The 16,892-nt window shown below is 40.5% G+C and overlaps 1 protein-coding gene across 2 annotated transcripts; it reads right to left on the bottom strand.

The window, feature by feature from the left end:
- Positions 1-605: 605 nt before the first annotated feature.
- scarb2c (scavenger receptor class B, member 2c) lies at positions 606-15,900 on the bottom strand. 2 transcript variants are annotated; one of them, XM_028971551.1, is made up of 12 exons: positions 15,769-15,900; positions 15,123-15,280; positions 14,893-15,037; positions 14,537-14,725; positions 13,830-13,921; positions 13,601-13,720; positions 12,760-12,938; positions 11,729-11,847; positions 9,766-9,839; positions 3,023-3,074; positions 2,142-2,294; positions 606-1,619 (listed from the first exon to the last, which is right to left on the bottom strand). In XM_028971551.1, exons 2-12 carry the CDS (start codon positions 15,212-15,214, stop codon positions 1,581-1,583), a joined length of 1,254 nt encoding a protein of 417 aa, XP_028827384.1. In that variant the 5' UTR covers positions 15,215-15,280; positions 15,769-15,900; the 3' UTR covers positions 606-1,580. The 2 variants fall into 2 exon arrangements, with proteins under 2 accessions (XP_028827384.1, XP_028827383.1); XM_028971550.1 differs by having other exon boundaries at positions 15,582-15,896.
- Between the last annotated feature and the right edge of the window lie 992 nt (positions 15,901-16,892).

Raw genomic sequence — 16,892 nt, 5'->3', positions numbered from 1 at the left:
TTTAACATTATTCTGCTTATATTACAACTGTTATCTTATCCAAATGAAAATTTCCCTAATAGTGTTGAGTGTAGCCCAAAAACCCTGAAATGAATTGAGCCACATGTGCACGTTTAGCATTGTTAATACAGAGTGTTAAATTAAAACTCAAGTCAGAACCCTTTAGTCCACGGGTGGAGAACCTGGTCCATAGAGAGATGGTGTGGCTGCATTATTTTGGCAAGACTGCTCACAACCTACAAGTAATGAATGAATGCACTTACGCAAGGTCTCTATGGATACCCCCCCCCAAATTTGGTTATTGCACATTAACAAAAAGCAGGCAAATGGCAACAATTGCAGTATGAATTCTAATTTTAATACTGTGTAAGAATGAAGGAAAAACGTATGGAACTGTACCACACTCATAACAGAAATGAATAGCAGAGGCAAACACTAATGTGAGGGTTCAGTTAATTCTACTGCCAGTACATGCAAACGCATCACATTATAAGTAGTTACATTTTAATTTCTAATGATCTTCAAAACTGGCCAATAGTGCTTTCAGTGGTAGTGCAAGTAGTGAAGGTGCTAAAAGAGATTCTATATCAAAGATTTTTTTTTTCTTTTTGTATAATTCATCGAAAATCTCATGTTCTGTTAGTGGTCTGTTCTGTGATGTCCTCACACATGCCAAGCTATGTAAATGGGAAACAAACAAAATGTTTCTGACCAAACAACACAAGACTTTCCCAGCCAATCAGCAACAACGAGTGTTTATGCTCATGCACAGGACAGGGGGATGGGAAAGGGGGGAAGGGGGCCAGTAGCATATCTGGCACATGATAATATACTGAACTCAATATACTGAATTTAATGACCCTTGAAACTAGGTCCTCGGCTACATTAGGCAAGGTGAAGAGTCATCAGTGACACTTCTGTTGTGGTATTTTGTTTCCACTCTACAGAACCATGGCTCTTTACATATCAGGGAAACACACACACACACACACACACACACACACACACAGAACACAGTTAGCGGACCGTGAGAAGTTGTGCCTAGAAAACCATGTACTGGTTTCAAATTGCGAGCTGCACAAGTACAAAAGCAACATATCAACATATGCAAATGAAAAGTTTTACATTAATCTCCTCTCACAAAAATTACTGATGGCATTATGTAAACTTTATGACATGGCTAATTTGAGGTCCAAATGAATTAGAAAATATGGCCATCAATAAAAAGAAATAGTCTTTGTTAAGTTCAGGTTGCACTTAAGCTAAATGGAAATGACCACTACCACCCTTGACCCAGGAGCCAAGGTTACAATAATAAAAACATCCTTCCCTACAACACTTAAAAATTAAAGTGTGATTTAAAGAGCGTTTTTAACCTTATACGTGTTATGGTCAACACATGTTTGCTATTGAGTGGACATTAGGTCAAACAAACCAGTTTAGATGAACCAGTTTCACTCATCCATCACTGAGCATTTGGTACAGGCTTCATGTAGGAAATGGATGTACCGCTTGTATCAGGGAGGTGTGTGTGTACTCAGGGAGCAGCAATTTCCCTGAGACTCCTGCTTCCTCTTAGATTAAGATGTCAGCAGGGGCTTTCGTTCATCTGGGGTACTCTGCACAAAATTCGAGAAAAACAACATTCAGACCAAAAATATCATAGCCAATGTTACAACTAGAAACTCAAATGGATGTAGTTCTAGTTTGATACTTTATAGTATGAAGTCACTGGTCCCAAATATGTGTAAGTTCTGTGCAAAAATGCAAAACGATGAAAACAATCTAAGATGCAAGCAATTTTGTTATTGTTACAAAAACATAAGTCAAACATCGGTTTACCGAAACCATTTACTGCAGAATTTCCCTATTTTTACAAAAGAATGACATCAATGTAGGAGGAGGGAGAAAAAAAAGTCTCCACTGCTCTGCTATCCTATTGTTTTCTGAGGTTCCATATAAAATCCATATTTTGCTTGTAAGAGATCATTCATTTTTGTTTGGAGCCCAAACCCACGGTTTTTGTATCTCTTTTAGCATATCTCTTTTATTAGTTCCACTGTACAGTACTGTATGTGTATTTAGTTTTCATGTATTTTAATGTATTTAGGACAGACTGGTGATAGTCACATGTGGCCTACCTCTGGGATTCGTTTTCTGGAGATGAGAACCATAAAGACCACACCCAAGAGGATGCCGAGGCCAATTATGATGAAGGGAATGTTGATCACAATATTCCCCTGAGTAACCGCAGCCTGAAGCTTCTCGGCAGAATCGTCGTCAATAACCACGCTCTGCAGAAGGCACACAGAGAATGAGCAGAGTCAGTAGACCATTTCCCCTGGGAGAGGTGATTACATGGACGTCCTCTTCCCAATAGCATGTCCTTGCAAATACCCGAATACAACAATCTTCAAATTCTATGGATCATTAACAGGCCTAAAGAACATTGTCTATTGCCAATAGTGTCTTGAGTTTAGCTCTGGCCATGGTTCATATAAGACAGGCTTCCCAATGGTTAATTAGAATTTGGTCAACCACAGGCAATCAATTATTTAGTTTATTCAACTCTTAGTAACATGAATGTCTGTCTCTTTCACCCTGATAAGGGAAGAGAAAAAAATGCTTTCCCAGGGCAGGAAAGTGATGAACATTCCACATGTCTAAAGTCACAGCAGAACAGAAGCAGAACAGAAAAGCGACATGACATTTGTACAGAGTAGCCTTTAAACCATCTGGCCAAAAATTGTACAAGTTCCTCCTATTCTACTATTATCCTGTACCTTATTGATTTACATGATGCGTTCAAATCTTTAACTCTTTCTACCAATCTATTGTGGGAAAACACCTGGAATTAACATCACTCTGCAGGGAAGAGAAGGAGATTAATCAAGACCTTGGCTTCTGGCCATGTTAGGATGGGCCAAACCACACTGTTGAACAATAAAAGAACCTTCTCTAAAAATCAACCACTAAAAAACAATGAGGGTTCCCTATGGTCACATAAACTTGAGAAACTTACTTCATTGAGGTACATGACTGGGAATACCAAGGTCCGAATGTCACCAGTCTGCCTGAGGGAGCACAGGGAAAAAAAGACAGTTAATGACATTTACTTTCTGTAGAGCTCGTTCATTCATTTACAGGGAGCTTAATCTTCCCTTAAAATCAATGTGGTACAGTCACATGTGATTTCCTCTGTAGAACGTATAACCTATAATTGAGAAATATCAGATAAGTAGCCAGAAATTATAAGAAAAGAAAATGGATAAAAGAAATGTGGTTGACCAAGGGAAGTGACCAAAAACCTAATGGTAACTCTTTCAGAGCTCCAGAGGTCCCTTGTGGACAGAGGAGAACCTTCTAGAAGGACAACCATCTCCGCAGCAATCCACCAATCGAGCCTGTATGGTAGAGTGTCCAGACGGAAGCCACTGCTCAGTAAAAGTCACAAAAGGCACCTGAACGACTCTCAGACCATGAGAAACAAAATTCTCTGGCCTGATGAACTCTTTGGTGTGAATGCCGAGCATCACATTTTGTGGAAACCAAACCAGGCACCAGGCCAATACCATCCCTACATTTAAGCATGGTGGTGGCAGCATCGTGCTGTGTGGATGTTTTTCAGCTGCAGTCAGAATAGAGGGAAAGATGAATGCTGTAATCTACAGACACATTCTGGATGAAAACCTGCTCCAGAGCGCTGTTAAACTTGATGAATAATGGTTCATCTTTCAGCAGGACAACGACCATAAGCACACAGCCAAGATATCAAAAGAGTGGCTTCAGGACAACTCTGTGAGTCCAGACTTGAATCCAATTGAACATCTGTGGAAAGATCTTGTACACTGACGCTTCCCAGCCAACCCGATGAAGCTTGAGAGGAATGGATCAAATTGGCCAAGGATAGGTGAAACCAAGCTTGTGGCATCATATTCAAAATGACTTGAGGCTGTAATTGCTGCCAAAGGAGGAACAACAAAGTATTGAGCAAAGGATGTGAATACGTATGTACATGTGATTTCTTAGTTATTTTATTTTTAATAAACTTTTTTACTTTTACAATTTTTTTTATTTTGTCATTAGTGAAGTAAAGTGATTGTTATTGTGTTAGACAGGACAGCGCATGGTACAAACAACAAAATGTGTCCTCTGCTTTTATCCCTTGGTGAGCAGTAGGCAGCAATGACAGGTGCCAGGGGAGCAGTGTGTGGGGACGGTGCTTTGCTCAGTGGCACCTCAGTGGCACCTCAGTGGCACCTCAGTGGCACGGGATTCAAACCAGATTATGGGGCCGCTTCCTTAACTGCTAGGCCACCACTGCCCCAAATTATGGGGTGTTGTGTGTAGAATTCTGAGGAAAAATGCATTTAATTCATTCTGGAATAAGGCTGTAACAAGGGCTGCAACAACGAATCGATTAAATAGATTATTAAAAAACGGATTCCATAGCTGATTTGTTGTGTCGTGCGAACACACTGAGTCTCTGCAGAGTTCATCATCTCATAGACAGGGTGGAGCAAAAAAAAAAAAAAAAAAAAAAAAGGAGGTGGGAAGTAGAGGAACGATACAAGGCCATATGGGCCACAATTCGCCTGCATTTTAACACATGGTTTTACACAAAAATTACACGTTACATGGGCTTTCTTGTACGTGGAAAAATGCACTGTATGCTCATCCATTTTCACAACTTACTAGGGCTTACTGGCACAACAGACAACATTACATTTAATATGCAAAGTATAATAAGAATATTGTCTTGGGGGTGGGGTGTATGTATTTACAGTCAAACTGTAACATCTATAGCCAATCCAATATAAATTTTAGGAACAAACACCGTACTTTCATGGACAGGATGTCCAAGTTTTTAAAGTTCCATTTGTAAATACATTTCTACCCAGACAGTGTAGTTATACAATAGTAATCACCATAAAGTTGCATCATAAGATAATTCCTTCACCGCACAATCCTTCATGTACCAGTCCAAGCATGTGGCAGTTGGTAATATGGATCCACACAGTGTTCCCCCGAAAATCACTTATAAAGTTATAATGAATTTGAATACACTCACTCACTGTACATACCCAGGACAGAGAGCCAGTCCTCCACAGTACGCGCGCACACACACACTTACACACACACACCATTCACTCACACAGGTCACACCTACTGACAATTCACCTAGACTGCATGCCTTTGGATGGTGGGAGGAAACCCACCATCGACATGGGCAGGGCATGCCAAATCCACGCACACAAGGTCTGTTTCGAACATACATCCTTGGAGGTGTGAGGCCACGTCGCTAACCGCCGTGCCACCATCCGGACCTGAGAGAACATGGTCATAATCAGTTCAATGAACTGATTATGAATTCTCCCAGCCAGTAATTTGATACCTCAATATCTGCCATTAAATGTCATTAAATTTAAATTAATTCAATGGCCTGCAACTGATATGAAATGATAATATATTTTTCAAATATCAAATAATATTTGTGCAAAATTGTCAACTGTAATAAACCAAATAGTTTTAACACACATTTTTATGGACTTGGAGACTACTCTAAAATAATTACCAATTTAAACTAGAGCACACACACACACACACGCGCGCACATATATATATATATATATATATATATTTTTTTTTTCATCATAAGTAGCCTGCAGACACGCATGGACTTTTCAACAACCAAAAAAAAAAGAGCATCTTAAAAAATATATGTAAATTTGCCATTGGATACATCAGATACTGTAGTGCACCAGGGTAAATCTCTGAATTAGCCAACTCTCACTGCCTGACACGAACCCTGCAAAGGTGCACTGCATGAGGTAACAAATCCGAGTGTCACACTGTAATCCACACAGCGATATTTATAGCTCCATCACACAGTTGGCACACACTACTCAGAACATACACCACTGCAGGTGCTTCATTGTGTGTCCGAAAGATGCAAACCGCTTTCCAGATTCACATTATCACACACACACAGCCTGTCACATGTGCACTGCTATGCACTGTGTGAGCCACAAGCTAGGATAAAGATTACTGCTGTCTATTCACTTAGCCACATTTCCTACTGCTAGTGTTACGTACATAGATTCAAAAATATCTATAACTCAGAGGGCTCAGGGAGGTCCTACGTTATTTTAAAAGCAATGAGGTTTCATTTGTAATCAGTCCATAAATTGGCCAAAAAATATATATAATATTGCAACAGTGTAGGAGATGATACAGTACACTAGTTCAGGGGGGAGGAGTTGCTATTCAAGTTCTCCTGAAAATCTAACAAAACTGTCATTTAAAAATTGGACTGTACTGAAAACTGGCTCCTTAAAAACAGTAATGAAGAATTTCTGAAATAAAACCCTGACCAATTGCACCAATTGATTTATTGTATTTGAATGCCATTAAACAGTAAATGTTCAGGCATTGTATGAGAAGGGTCCAGGCTTAAAAACTAGGAGGAACAAGGTGAGATCAGTATTTGTGACAGCACAATCTGGAGGGGAAAAAAAAAAAGAGGAAGGATCAGGCACGTAGCAGAATTTTCTGTTCCATGGTTGTTTGGGAAAGAGCCAGAGGAAGAAGCAGAAATAGACAACCTTGGACCAAGTAATCTCTGAGATGGGGCAGCGATAAAGCAACTCATGAGAGGGACAGCAACAGGAGACAATGCTATCCCTGCAAAACTCGTGAAAGTGCTCGATGTGTTGAGGTCAGGCGTGGTAGACAGGAGAACACACCTTTCTCAAAACTGCACCCACACACACTCTCTAGATTTTAGTGTGCAAAATTAACTGGAACTTTCTTATTCCCCCAGACATTTCTGCTTTTCACTGTGACATCCTAACTCTCATTTCACTTTCTTTTCAATACAACAACTTCTCCAAATTACTAATAAATTCTTTTTAATCATGTCAGACTTGCTATACTACAGCAGTTTAAACATACCACCCACTCCTGCTTATGTGCTGTTTTAACAAACAAGTCACATAAAACTGATTATCATGTCAAATCAAATATAAAATAATTGTTCAGTGCATTGAACAATATAATATATGTTTTCCTCCTCCGTAAAGCCCACAGCATGAAGTCAAGTCACTTTTCCAAATTCCAAAAAGTCTATAATGGTTTAGTGAGAATTGGCTTTGGCTTATGCAACTGCCCCTGTCCTGACTTGGACCGTCCAATAATCTTTATCAGTATTTGGATCATTTTGTGCTACAGAACTTTGGACATTCATCTGGTTATACATAGTTTAGGCACTGTTAAAGGCCCCCCGTTATAAAATTTTCACTTTGTGAGATTATTTAACATTAATACTAGTTCCCCTACACTACACTATGGTCCTGCAGTGGCTAGAAATGGCAATATGTAGAAAGAATGCTTTGGCCATTCTGCTTCACTGTTCAGAAAGCGCAGCTGAGACGATCTGATGTGGAATGTCTCCTCTTACGTCGTCATAAGGGGAAAGGTTACCTCCACTTCCTCATGCTTTGTCCACCCAGAGAATTTCCCACCCCTCCACATACAAGTAACTCCACTAAGACCTATATAAAATTACAAATTTTTAAAACAGACGGATCCTCACAAATCTTTACACCACATACCCCCTACCTCGAATTACTGTTCTAGGTTATATGTTCATATCAAAATGTATATACACCGATTCGAACAAGCCACATAATTGTCTGTAGCATATTAAATAATTTAAAAGCCTACTTTCCCAACTGTATGAATTTGCAGTCTAGCAAAATTACAAAGTGGCTAAGAGATCATGGGTCAAAGCTGAATGAATTCAGACAGCAAAAACATGAGTAATTTACTATTTTATGGCTTTTTTTGTTCTATGAGAATTATCGGAGTTATCCACAACCTGTTTCCAAATTCATTGAAAAAAACATTGAGTTTATGACCACTGCTTTCTGGAACTGGACGATGCAGTAAAATGTAAATATAAATGTTCAATAAATGTTTAACAGACAGTTTTGATATGAAAAGGATCAGAAAACAAGTCTCAATATTAACACTGTCACAATCAATGCTAATTAGAGACTATACGAGGGGGGAAAAAGGAACATATTAGTCTGAAAAGTGTTACACATCTGACTACTTGAAATTACCAAGAGACTAATTATTTCCAAACAGAGGACACTTGAAACTTCTCAGAAGTTGGCCAAACTAAGTTCTCCATGTGTGCAGTGACCGTAAAGGTCACTAAAAGTCCCAGAAGGACATCCAAAGAACTTCAATCCCAAAAAGACAAGAGTAAAAAAAAAGATCTTTGGGAAACCTCAATAAGTTGTTTGTTCTATAATATTTATGGTTATATTTATTGTTTTACTCAGTGTGAGCATCTGCAAGCGCTTCACATGCACTATGCGCATTATTTCATAGGCGTAACAATTCTGTCATCCTCTGCACTTGAGGAGGAAACTCACGCTGATTCCATTGGCTGAAAGTGCATGAAAGTAGATTTGGGACAATTAGTCATGGCATGTAGGTTGAATTTACACAACATACTCCAGTTATGCTCTTCCTCCAGAACACAGTATGGCATTACTGTAATTTTCCATCCACGAGCACCCAGCTGCTTCATGGATTTCCTCTTCCACTTCCCACTCCCTACACAATGACTTTTAGGCCAGTTTGCTAGTGTAATAGAAGATTGAACTCTGGTGCAATGGGGGTCAAGTAATGCGGTCTGGGAACCCATTCCATGAGAGAGGTCACGGTAAACGGCAATTTGGACCCAGCGTGCACAGTGCCTGCTGTAAAAACCTCTGGAGGCAGTGTTATGATCTGGGGTTGCTCTAAACCAATCACGGTTTTTACTAGCTATATGCTAGTAAATTAACCATGCCATAACTCAGACTGAGACACTCAGATTGGCTTAGAGAGGAAGATGTCTTAAGCACAGACAACAATCTGCAACAGTAAATATTCACATGGAAAAAGTTCTGACTGAAGCAGCCCTCTGTATCCTGTATGTCGGAGAACAGAGCAACTACCAAATCATCTGTCACAAAAATTTATAATTTTGTCACCTGATAAGCACGGTCCATCCACGTGTTAACTTTGCCACGAACGCCTAGCCAAGAGACAATGGCACTGACAAAAGGGCAAAGGCTTCTCCACGCTGGATTAACACATGGCAAGCACACAGCAACCATGACATCACAGCAGCTGGCAAGCAAGGTGACCATGAATCACTATTGCGATGTCCATGCACAACCCACACTCCTTTAGAGAAGTCGAGACTGAGCTCAGCTCTGCCCAGGACCGCGTAGAAGGCATGATAAAGAGGCAGTGCCAGCCACAGGTCTGCTGGCCTTAACCTGCAACCTATATAGCTCAAAGGTCAATGGCTTTAACTTTCTAGCACTGGTGTGCAAGGTCACTCAATGGAGGAGGTGAAATATCATTCATTTTTACTTGACACCTAGTTTTCCATTTTATTTCAATGTCTGCGCTGAGCGGGAAAATTAAAAAAATATATATTTCCCCTCACGTGATCTGAATACGTCAACCAGAGTGTTTCGGAAAGAAGACTCAACAATGTCCAAGCCATTTTGGGTTCATGCAGCCCACACACCTGTTGAACATGTGTCACAACACCCTCCACCATCAAAACTAGAGCTGCTTGTTCCTGTTGGACATGCATGTTTCGGATGCTTGGGAAGACCTGCAAGCTGATCAGCGTTTGTTGGGTGTATAGCACTGTGCAGTTAAATTTGCTTTAGTTAGAAGAGCTTAGCCTACCTGAATTTGGAGATTTTCTCCAAAAAGACATTCACTTGCATTCGCTTTGCGGCCTGAATCACGTAGCCTGTGAGCTGCAAAAAAGCAGGTTTACAGTCAATAAGTGCTTTTGAGGCCACCATATCAACCACAATGAGACATGTAGTGAGTGCACAGTCAACCCGAAAAGTGCAGTTTATCTTGCATTCCAAACATTATGAAAAACCACAAGGGACTTCTATTCAAATCCCCAGCAGGTGTTCTAAAGATAAGAGTAGTTACAGAAGCTGCTGGACCTTGACCATTACTGGAAGCTTCCACTTTATTTAATTTTTTTTTATTGTAGATTATTTCATTTTGGTGTACGGTATCTCATCGATATTTTTGTTTTGCCTAATTGTAATATTGTGTTCAGAACTTTGTGAATATGTGGCTGGTTTGAAGTGCTCTATGAATAAAGTTATTATCAACATCGGGTCCAGGCCTGTCTGTTGCCTGAAGCTGAAGCAGCAATGCACTGTGCAGGTTTAATTTCAGATGCACATTTAAACGGGAAATCCAAGCAGTAAGTGGCAATTAGGGTGTGGCCTGACAAAAGGTCACACACTGGCGGTAAACCTTACTGCATATTTAAATTCTCATTTGGGATATGCCATTTGTTTGCAGCTTTTAATTTAATTTTGATTATGTGATCAGGCACCAATCAAGAGTCACATATAAATGCGGCAAGTTGCTGTGTTGTCCCACCTTCTGAGAAATTAGCCATAAATCTGCAAAAGTGCCTCACAAGCTGTATAGTCCCTCAACAGTGCCCTGCAGTAAGCCTTTGTTTTATAAATCTGTGATAATCTGCGCCTCCACATGAAGTCGGGTTAGGGCTCTGTTGAGGGCGGAGATTACCTATCTCATCTGTCTCAGCACCTAGCCAGTACTATCAACGCACAAACACAACAATAAACCAGCGCTTATCTGTGCAGCAACGGGACTTTGAGCTCCTTCACACAAGGCTCTTCTGCAAACACACATTATACCAGCTTTACTACGGGTTTATCACTATAAATAAACCAATAGGCTGATTCCGCTTGTTTCAATAATGTCAGTTCGTGTTTCATTTTCAGAGCCTTGTCAAAAATTGTTTCGTAGAGTATCTGGAAATAACTTTAAAACTATTATCTTGATTTACATGACTGTTTTTTTTTATATTAGCAATGAGGAGTTTTGCTCTAACAAGATCACAGTTTTTCCCCTTCAATGTGTGAATTTAAACAACGGCATCTGAGCAATTGCAGCAAAAAACATTCCTAAATTCAAACTCCTGACCCAGTCCCTGGACAAGCAGACCAGTCATTGTCTCTGCAAGACATCACAGAACTAAAATTTTTAGTTCATAAATTCCAAATATTTGCCTAATTGTTGAAGAGCAAAACAACAAAAAAAAAACTGCTGTCTCTACCAAACACATCTGAGGAGACAATTGAGGCATGAGGTGAGAGTTTTGAGGGCCGTGATTCTGAACACAGGCGAGCTGCACCATCTAGTGATCCAAATCAGCACTTGTCAGTGTCAGGTCCTTTACCGCTTGTGTGACACCAGCTTAACTCAACCTTCTGACCTTTCCAGTGGACTGTGGATGCTGTGTGATACTTCTTTGGGGAGCAGAGGTGTTAATAAAATCTGGTGTGAAAACATGGTCTCACTGAGACCTCAAAAACACTATATTTGATCTAATATTTTGTACTTTTATTACAATGCCACACAGCAGTCAATAAAAGAGGTGCCGAATTGTATTGCACCACAAATGTACAGCAAACTATTTATTAGAAGAGACCCAGCTGCACCCTGCACACTTCATTTCCATTTACACGTTTTCTTTGTTTTAGGAGATTTAGCACACATAGGACACGCCCATATTCTTTATAACCCAACATTCTATACAACAAAACTGGTGCTTATAATGAGAAAAAGAAATGCTGAATCACTTTACCGGGTTAATGTCGATTCTTGTCTCGTGGTTTTCCTTGTTTGGCCTCATTCCAAAAATGTCTTGAACAAATTTTTCATCCGTCTGATAAAAATGTGGTGGAGACAATATAATTGGTGCATCTAATGGGTGAAAGGGAAGATGGTTACCGTCGGACAAAACACTTGTTTCTCTCCCCAGCTCTCCAGAATATCCAAACTCTAATGTTTGGTACAGCATTGAAGTTTGACCTCTAGAAAGGCCCAGCCAGAGTTAAGTCCAGACTCAATACAATTGAAAGTCTCTATTTCAATCTAACTTGACTGGGTGGAGCTAGTTGGCTTTAAAGAAAGGGGCTAAATTACACAATGTAAAAGTGGTAAAAGAAGAGTCATGAATGTAAGGAATGTTTCAACGGAAAATGAAACATTTTGGAGCTTGCTAATGTCACTTTGATTGCAATTTTTATCTAGTCATAAAGTCACACTCATGCTCTTTCAAGGGCACACAAAAAGCAGTATGAAATAGTCCACATTTTTTTTATCTCTGAGAAGGACATTTAACAGGGCAGTGGTGGCCTAGCGGTTAAAGAAGCGGCCCCGTAATCAGAAGGTTCGAATCCCCATCCGCTAAGGTGCCACTGAGTAATGCCCCGTCATGTCATAGCTGCCCACTGCTCACCAAGGGTGATGGATTTAAAGCAGAAGACACATTTCGTTGTGTCACCGTGTGCTGTGCGGTGTATCACAATGACAATCACTTCACTTTCACTTAATGTATATGACGCATGTATTGAGCTTTACCTCTAAAATGCACAAAATAGTCTGGATGAAAGGTTAGTTTTTTTTTTTTATCAGAACCAAAAAAAACCCATTTAATTAGCTTAACTGTTCAAAAATACATTGAAATTCAAGTGCAATGTAATTAAATAAATGCCGTTTATTGAGCAGGCAAAGTAACTAGGGACGGAAGGTCGTTGCGGAAACAAATCTATTTTCCCAGTCGAGGGGCCTGAGCACTTCTCCATTTGTTATGACCAACTCTGCTCCACTCACCCTGCTTGCAGACGCTGACATTGAGAAGGCCTGAGCTCAGGCAGTTTCCAGCAGGCACACAAAAGCCTGCGTTCGCTGGGTTTACTGTAACATTGGCAAAGACCTCACTGGGTGGCACAAAACGGTAGCCAGGCACATTCTTCACCCACACCTCCTTCTCAAAACGGGCATACAGAGACCTGGGCCAGAAGAGAGGTGTAAGTAGACTGCAGGTAAACGACCCAAACACATTCAAGATCGGTGACCGCAGTAAGACATTTAGCTCTCAATAGCTGATACACACAGCTACACAGCAGCCTGAAATCTAATCAATTTGGAGTGCCGTTTTCCTTAAAGGTTCAACAACAGAGATGAACTCTGTCCCTGCTGCGTGTTCTTAGTCACATGAACACAATACAACTTCTCTTTCTGTACAGTTTCACAAGGAAATGAAAAATTGTAGCAAGTATATTTATTGTTGCTCAATAAGCATGGCAAAGGCTGTGAGATACGAGTCTGACTTCTCTAGCCTCATAAGTTATTATATGTTAGGTAGATTCTGTTGCAAGTCCCATTAAAACCTACATAGGACACCATCCCAGAATATCACATTATTTAACCTGATTAGAGTTTCTTCCATCTGCTTGTTATACATAAATCCAAACATGCTCTACCAAATGCTAATTTAATCTCACTAAACCTGAACAAACACAATATCAGAGGTTTAATTAGCAATTACAGTCACCAGAATAATGTTTTTCAGGCACTACGTGGCATATATAGTGTAGTGTAGTACCATGGGTGCCAGAAGTCCAACAAAAGGCACACAGACAACAAGATGGTGAGCAGCTGCACGGAGTACCTGCACAGATCGGAGGAGAACAAGTAGAGGGTCTCTTGCTTTGTGATGACTGCATGGAAGGATGCTCCAATTGTCCCATTGATCATGTTGCATTCATCTGTGCTCCACCAGTTTAGTGATCTAAAAGGGGGGCATTCATACACATCCTCACACAGAGACAACTTTGCAGGGACAAAAACCACCAGTACAATGGTCTGATTTTCCTCCGAGATTCAACCGTCCATTTTACCTCTGCCCCTTCCACTCTGCCACTCTGGTAAAGTCTTGGTAATTCTCGCTCCCAGAGTAAAAAGTGTAAGCGCCATCATCAGTTGCATTCATCTGAAATTCATAGACAGGTTTATTACAATAATGCAGCACAGTTTTAGGTAAATAGCATTCAGCTTCAGCAGCCACAGAATTGCTATTAATTCATCATTAAATTGAAGGGATATGTGGACACCGCAGACTGAGCACAAAAAATAGCAAGGATCTCAGGCGTACATAGAGGGAAACAATCAATACAGGATACACACAGGGAAATCAAGCCCTTTGTGAACTTTGGAACCTCCTGGTGGTGCAGAAACAGTGGAAAACAACACTGTCCCACTCAAATCACAGTCATGGCAGTTCACATGTCTAAATGTATCAGGAAGGCACTCTTCCTGAATACCTATTAAAAAGGAGATAAATCTCAAATGCAGATGAAGAACAGAAGAACTGGGGGGGGTTGGGGTTGTGGCGGCCTGGCGGGGATGGAAGCAGACCTGTAATAAGACAGTTGCCTTCTGCCGAGACAACATTTCGTTGTGTGGCACCGTGTGCTGTGCTGCAGTGTTTCACAATGACAAGCACATCACTTTCACTTTTCTAAACTGAAGGACAGAACAGAAATAACCCAGAGAGGCCTATCCTGGTCACAGCCACTAACAAGCTGCCAAAAGTCATATTATTTACCATGTAGAAAAGGCCGAAATGATCATCCAGCGATGGTTCAAAAGCCTTTAAGGCCTTAAGCAGTCGATCCTCATATCCCCAGAGGAGATCTCCCACTCTGTGAACCTCGAAAAGACCAGTCTTCTCCCCTGTCATTATAGTGGAAATGACCGATCCAAAGATGGAGTCCTTATACTTTTGCATCACCGTCTGCAACAGGATAGTGTGTTGACATGTAAACAATTCCTTCAAATTGACTATGAAATGTATGCAGTAAAAATAAAGTTGCTGTTCATTGCCAAAATAAGATCCTAGGTCCTAGGAAGAAAAATATAGTCAAGATGAACATATGAATGAGGACATTTCTGGAATCTCACCGCAGCAGGAATGTTGACAGTTCTGATCAAGTCGTCTTCAGACCCTATGGACATGTTGCGCTCAAACACATACGTCTTTGGATTGAGGGCTGCCACTTTAGTGCCATTCTCTAGAAATTCCACGTCCGTCATAGGCCGATATTCCCTAAATGACATTGTACATTCTCAGTTCACCATGGCCTTGTTTCAGGTTTATTCAGCTTGCCAGGTGCCAGCCTTGCACCGTTTACCTGTACGTGTAAGGCCCGATCTCGACAACAGCAGGCTTATCTCCGTCTAGAACCTCGGCAGGGTTGGTCAGATTGAAAAAGTAATACTGCATGTAGACGGGTGCAGGCGGGTTCTGCCAAATGTCAAACGTCTGCGAGCCATTCTTTAACACTGTGACCTACAGAACAGAGAAACCACGAATGCGATTAGCAAACTGGGAAGAAAGCTCGGAGTGAAGGAAGAGTAAGATGGTCAACGTTAAAAAAAAAGACCAAACACGGTTTCTGTTTTAAGACGCTGAATGCTACGAGCGCGATAGCATCGTAGCTAACTGACTTTATTGGCTTCAGCAAATGCTGAGGTTGGATTTTAATGCGTAATATTTGACCACAATACGCCTGGCCGAGCCGACTGGACCTGTCTAAAGACGTGAGAAGTGGGCGGACAGCCCTGTTATCCAGCCAGCAGTCCACACTCACCTCTTTCACCTGACTGTACAAGATGTTAGGAAAGACCTGCAGCAGAATCATCACTATGCCCGCCACTAAAACAAGTATGCACAGCACGCCCGTGCCGTACACGCAGTAAGGTTTTTTACACATGGCGCGGACAAGGAGAGGCCGCGGTGAAACTGTTCGCGCCGAGATTCGCTGTAGTCCAACTCGCCTCCTGTCACATATGCGTCGCGGCGCGATCCGAGCAAAGACGCCGCCGTTGCAAGCTTGTCCACTCTTTTTACCGAGACCGCGGCATCAGCGTGGGGGTTACAGCCTTTGGTTCTCAGCTCTAACAACACCCACGATCTAAAAACAATCTTTTCATTGACGGAAACACTTTCATCGTTTAACAGCTGTCAGCAAAAAAAAAAAAAAAAATATATATATATATAGTGTATGTCGAGAAAAAAATAACTTTATCAGGAGTGGGTGTCTCGTGATAAAATGTCTTTGTCGTGAATCATATGACCATGGCGTCAGCTCGATTTGAGGCAAGGAAAACAAAACCGTTCAAAACCTTATTTAGGCAAAACAACATGAGTTTCCAGTACAAGACAATGTGATATACACGAGAGTTTACTTCAAAATCATCCAGATCGGCTAATTCTGTTGTTCTATATGGCTATATGGCATATCGAAATTCAATATTAAAATATTCTGAAAGCTTTTATTTATTTTATTTACCCTATATTCACAGTCTGTCTATCTGTCTGTTTATCTATGCATCAATGTACAATATTAATCATGTATAAAAAATCATGCAAATTAGATTGACAAACAGACCAGTGCTTGCAGTCATGTTCCTGGAGACCCCAGACAGGGATTTGTCATACAGAATTATGTGATCCTTAATAACTTATATATATAATATTTTTTGTAATAAATTTGTATTATTAAGGATTATTAGAACTTTATTAATGACGTTATTATATATATAGCATATTAATAATAACTTTATTATATTTATAGCACATTGAAAGGTTGGTATGAGAATATGACTATACAGACACAAAAAGTCGGAGTCATCCCATAGCTAGGAGGAGAGTAAAACTTTATCCTGTTGACATTCTCCAGCTCCTCTATTACTTTTAGGGTCACTTTCCTATTTGTGGACTAAGATATTAATTGAAGTTCTCTTGAAAGTTTAGGACTAGGCTTAACCTACAAATGGGAAAGTGACCCGAAGAGTCATGCTGCAATTATTAAGATTGCAGTGAATCAACAAGTCTATCAAATTGACCTGCCTTGTCAGAAGCAATGCATCCTAAATCTATTTAAATCTAAATTTAATAA

This window comes from Denticeps clupeoides, chromosome 3, assembly GCF_900700375.1.
Source record: "Denticeps clupeoides chromosome 3, fDenClu1.1, whole genome shotgun sequence".
Taxonomy (NCBI): Eukaryota; Metazoa; Chordata; class Actinopteri; order Clupeiformes; family Denticipitidae; genus Denticeps; species Denticeps clupeoides.
This window is presented reverse-complemented; position numbering and strand designations above follow the sequence as displayed.

Bases quoted from the DNA above. Each gene is read 5' to 3' on its own strand.
- scarb2c (XM_028971550.1), bottom strand. From the start codon at position 15,704: ATGTGTAAAAAACCTTACTGCGTGTACGGCACGGGCGTGCTGTGCATA. The intron at 15,281-15,581 runs GTGAGTGTGGAC...TCTGTTCTGTAG, and splicing joins TGTACAGTCAGGTGAAAGAG to GTCACAGTGTTAAAGAATGG. The intron at 2,295-3,022 runs GTAAGTTTCTCA...TGCCTTCTGCAG, and splicing joins CAGTCATGTACCTCAATGAA to AGCGTGGTTATTGACGACGA.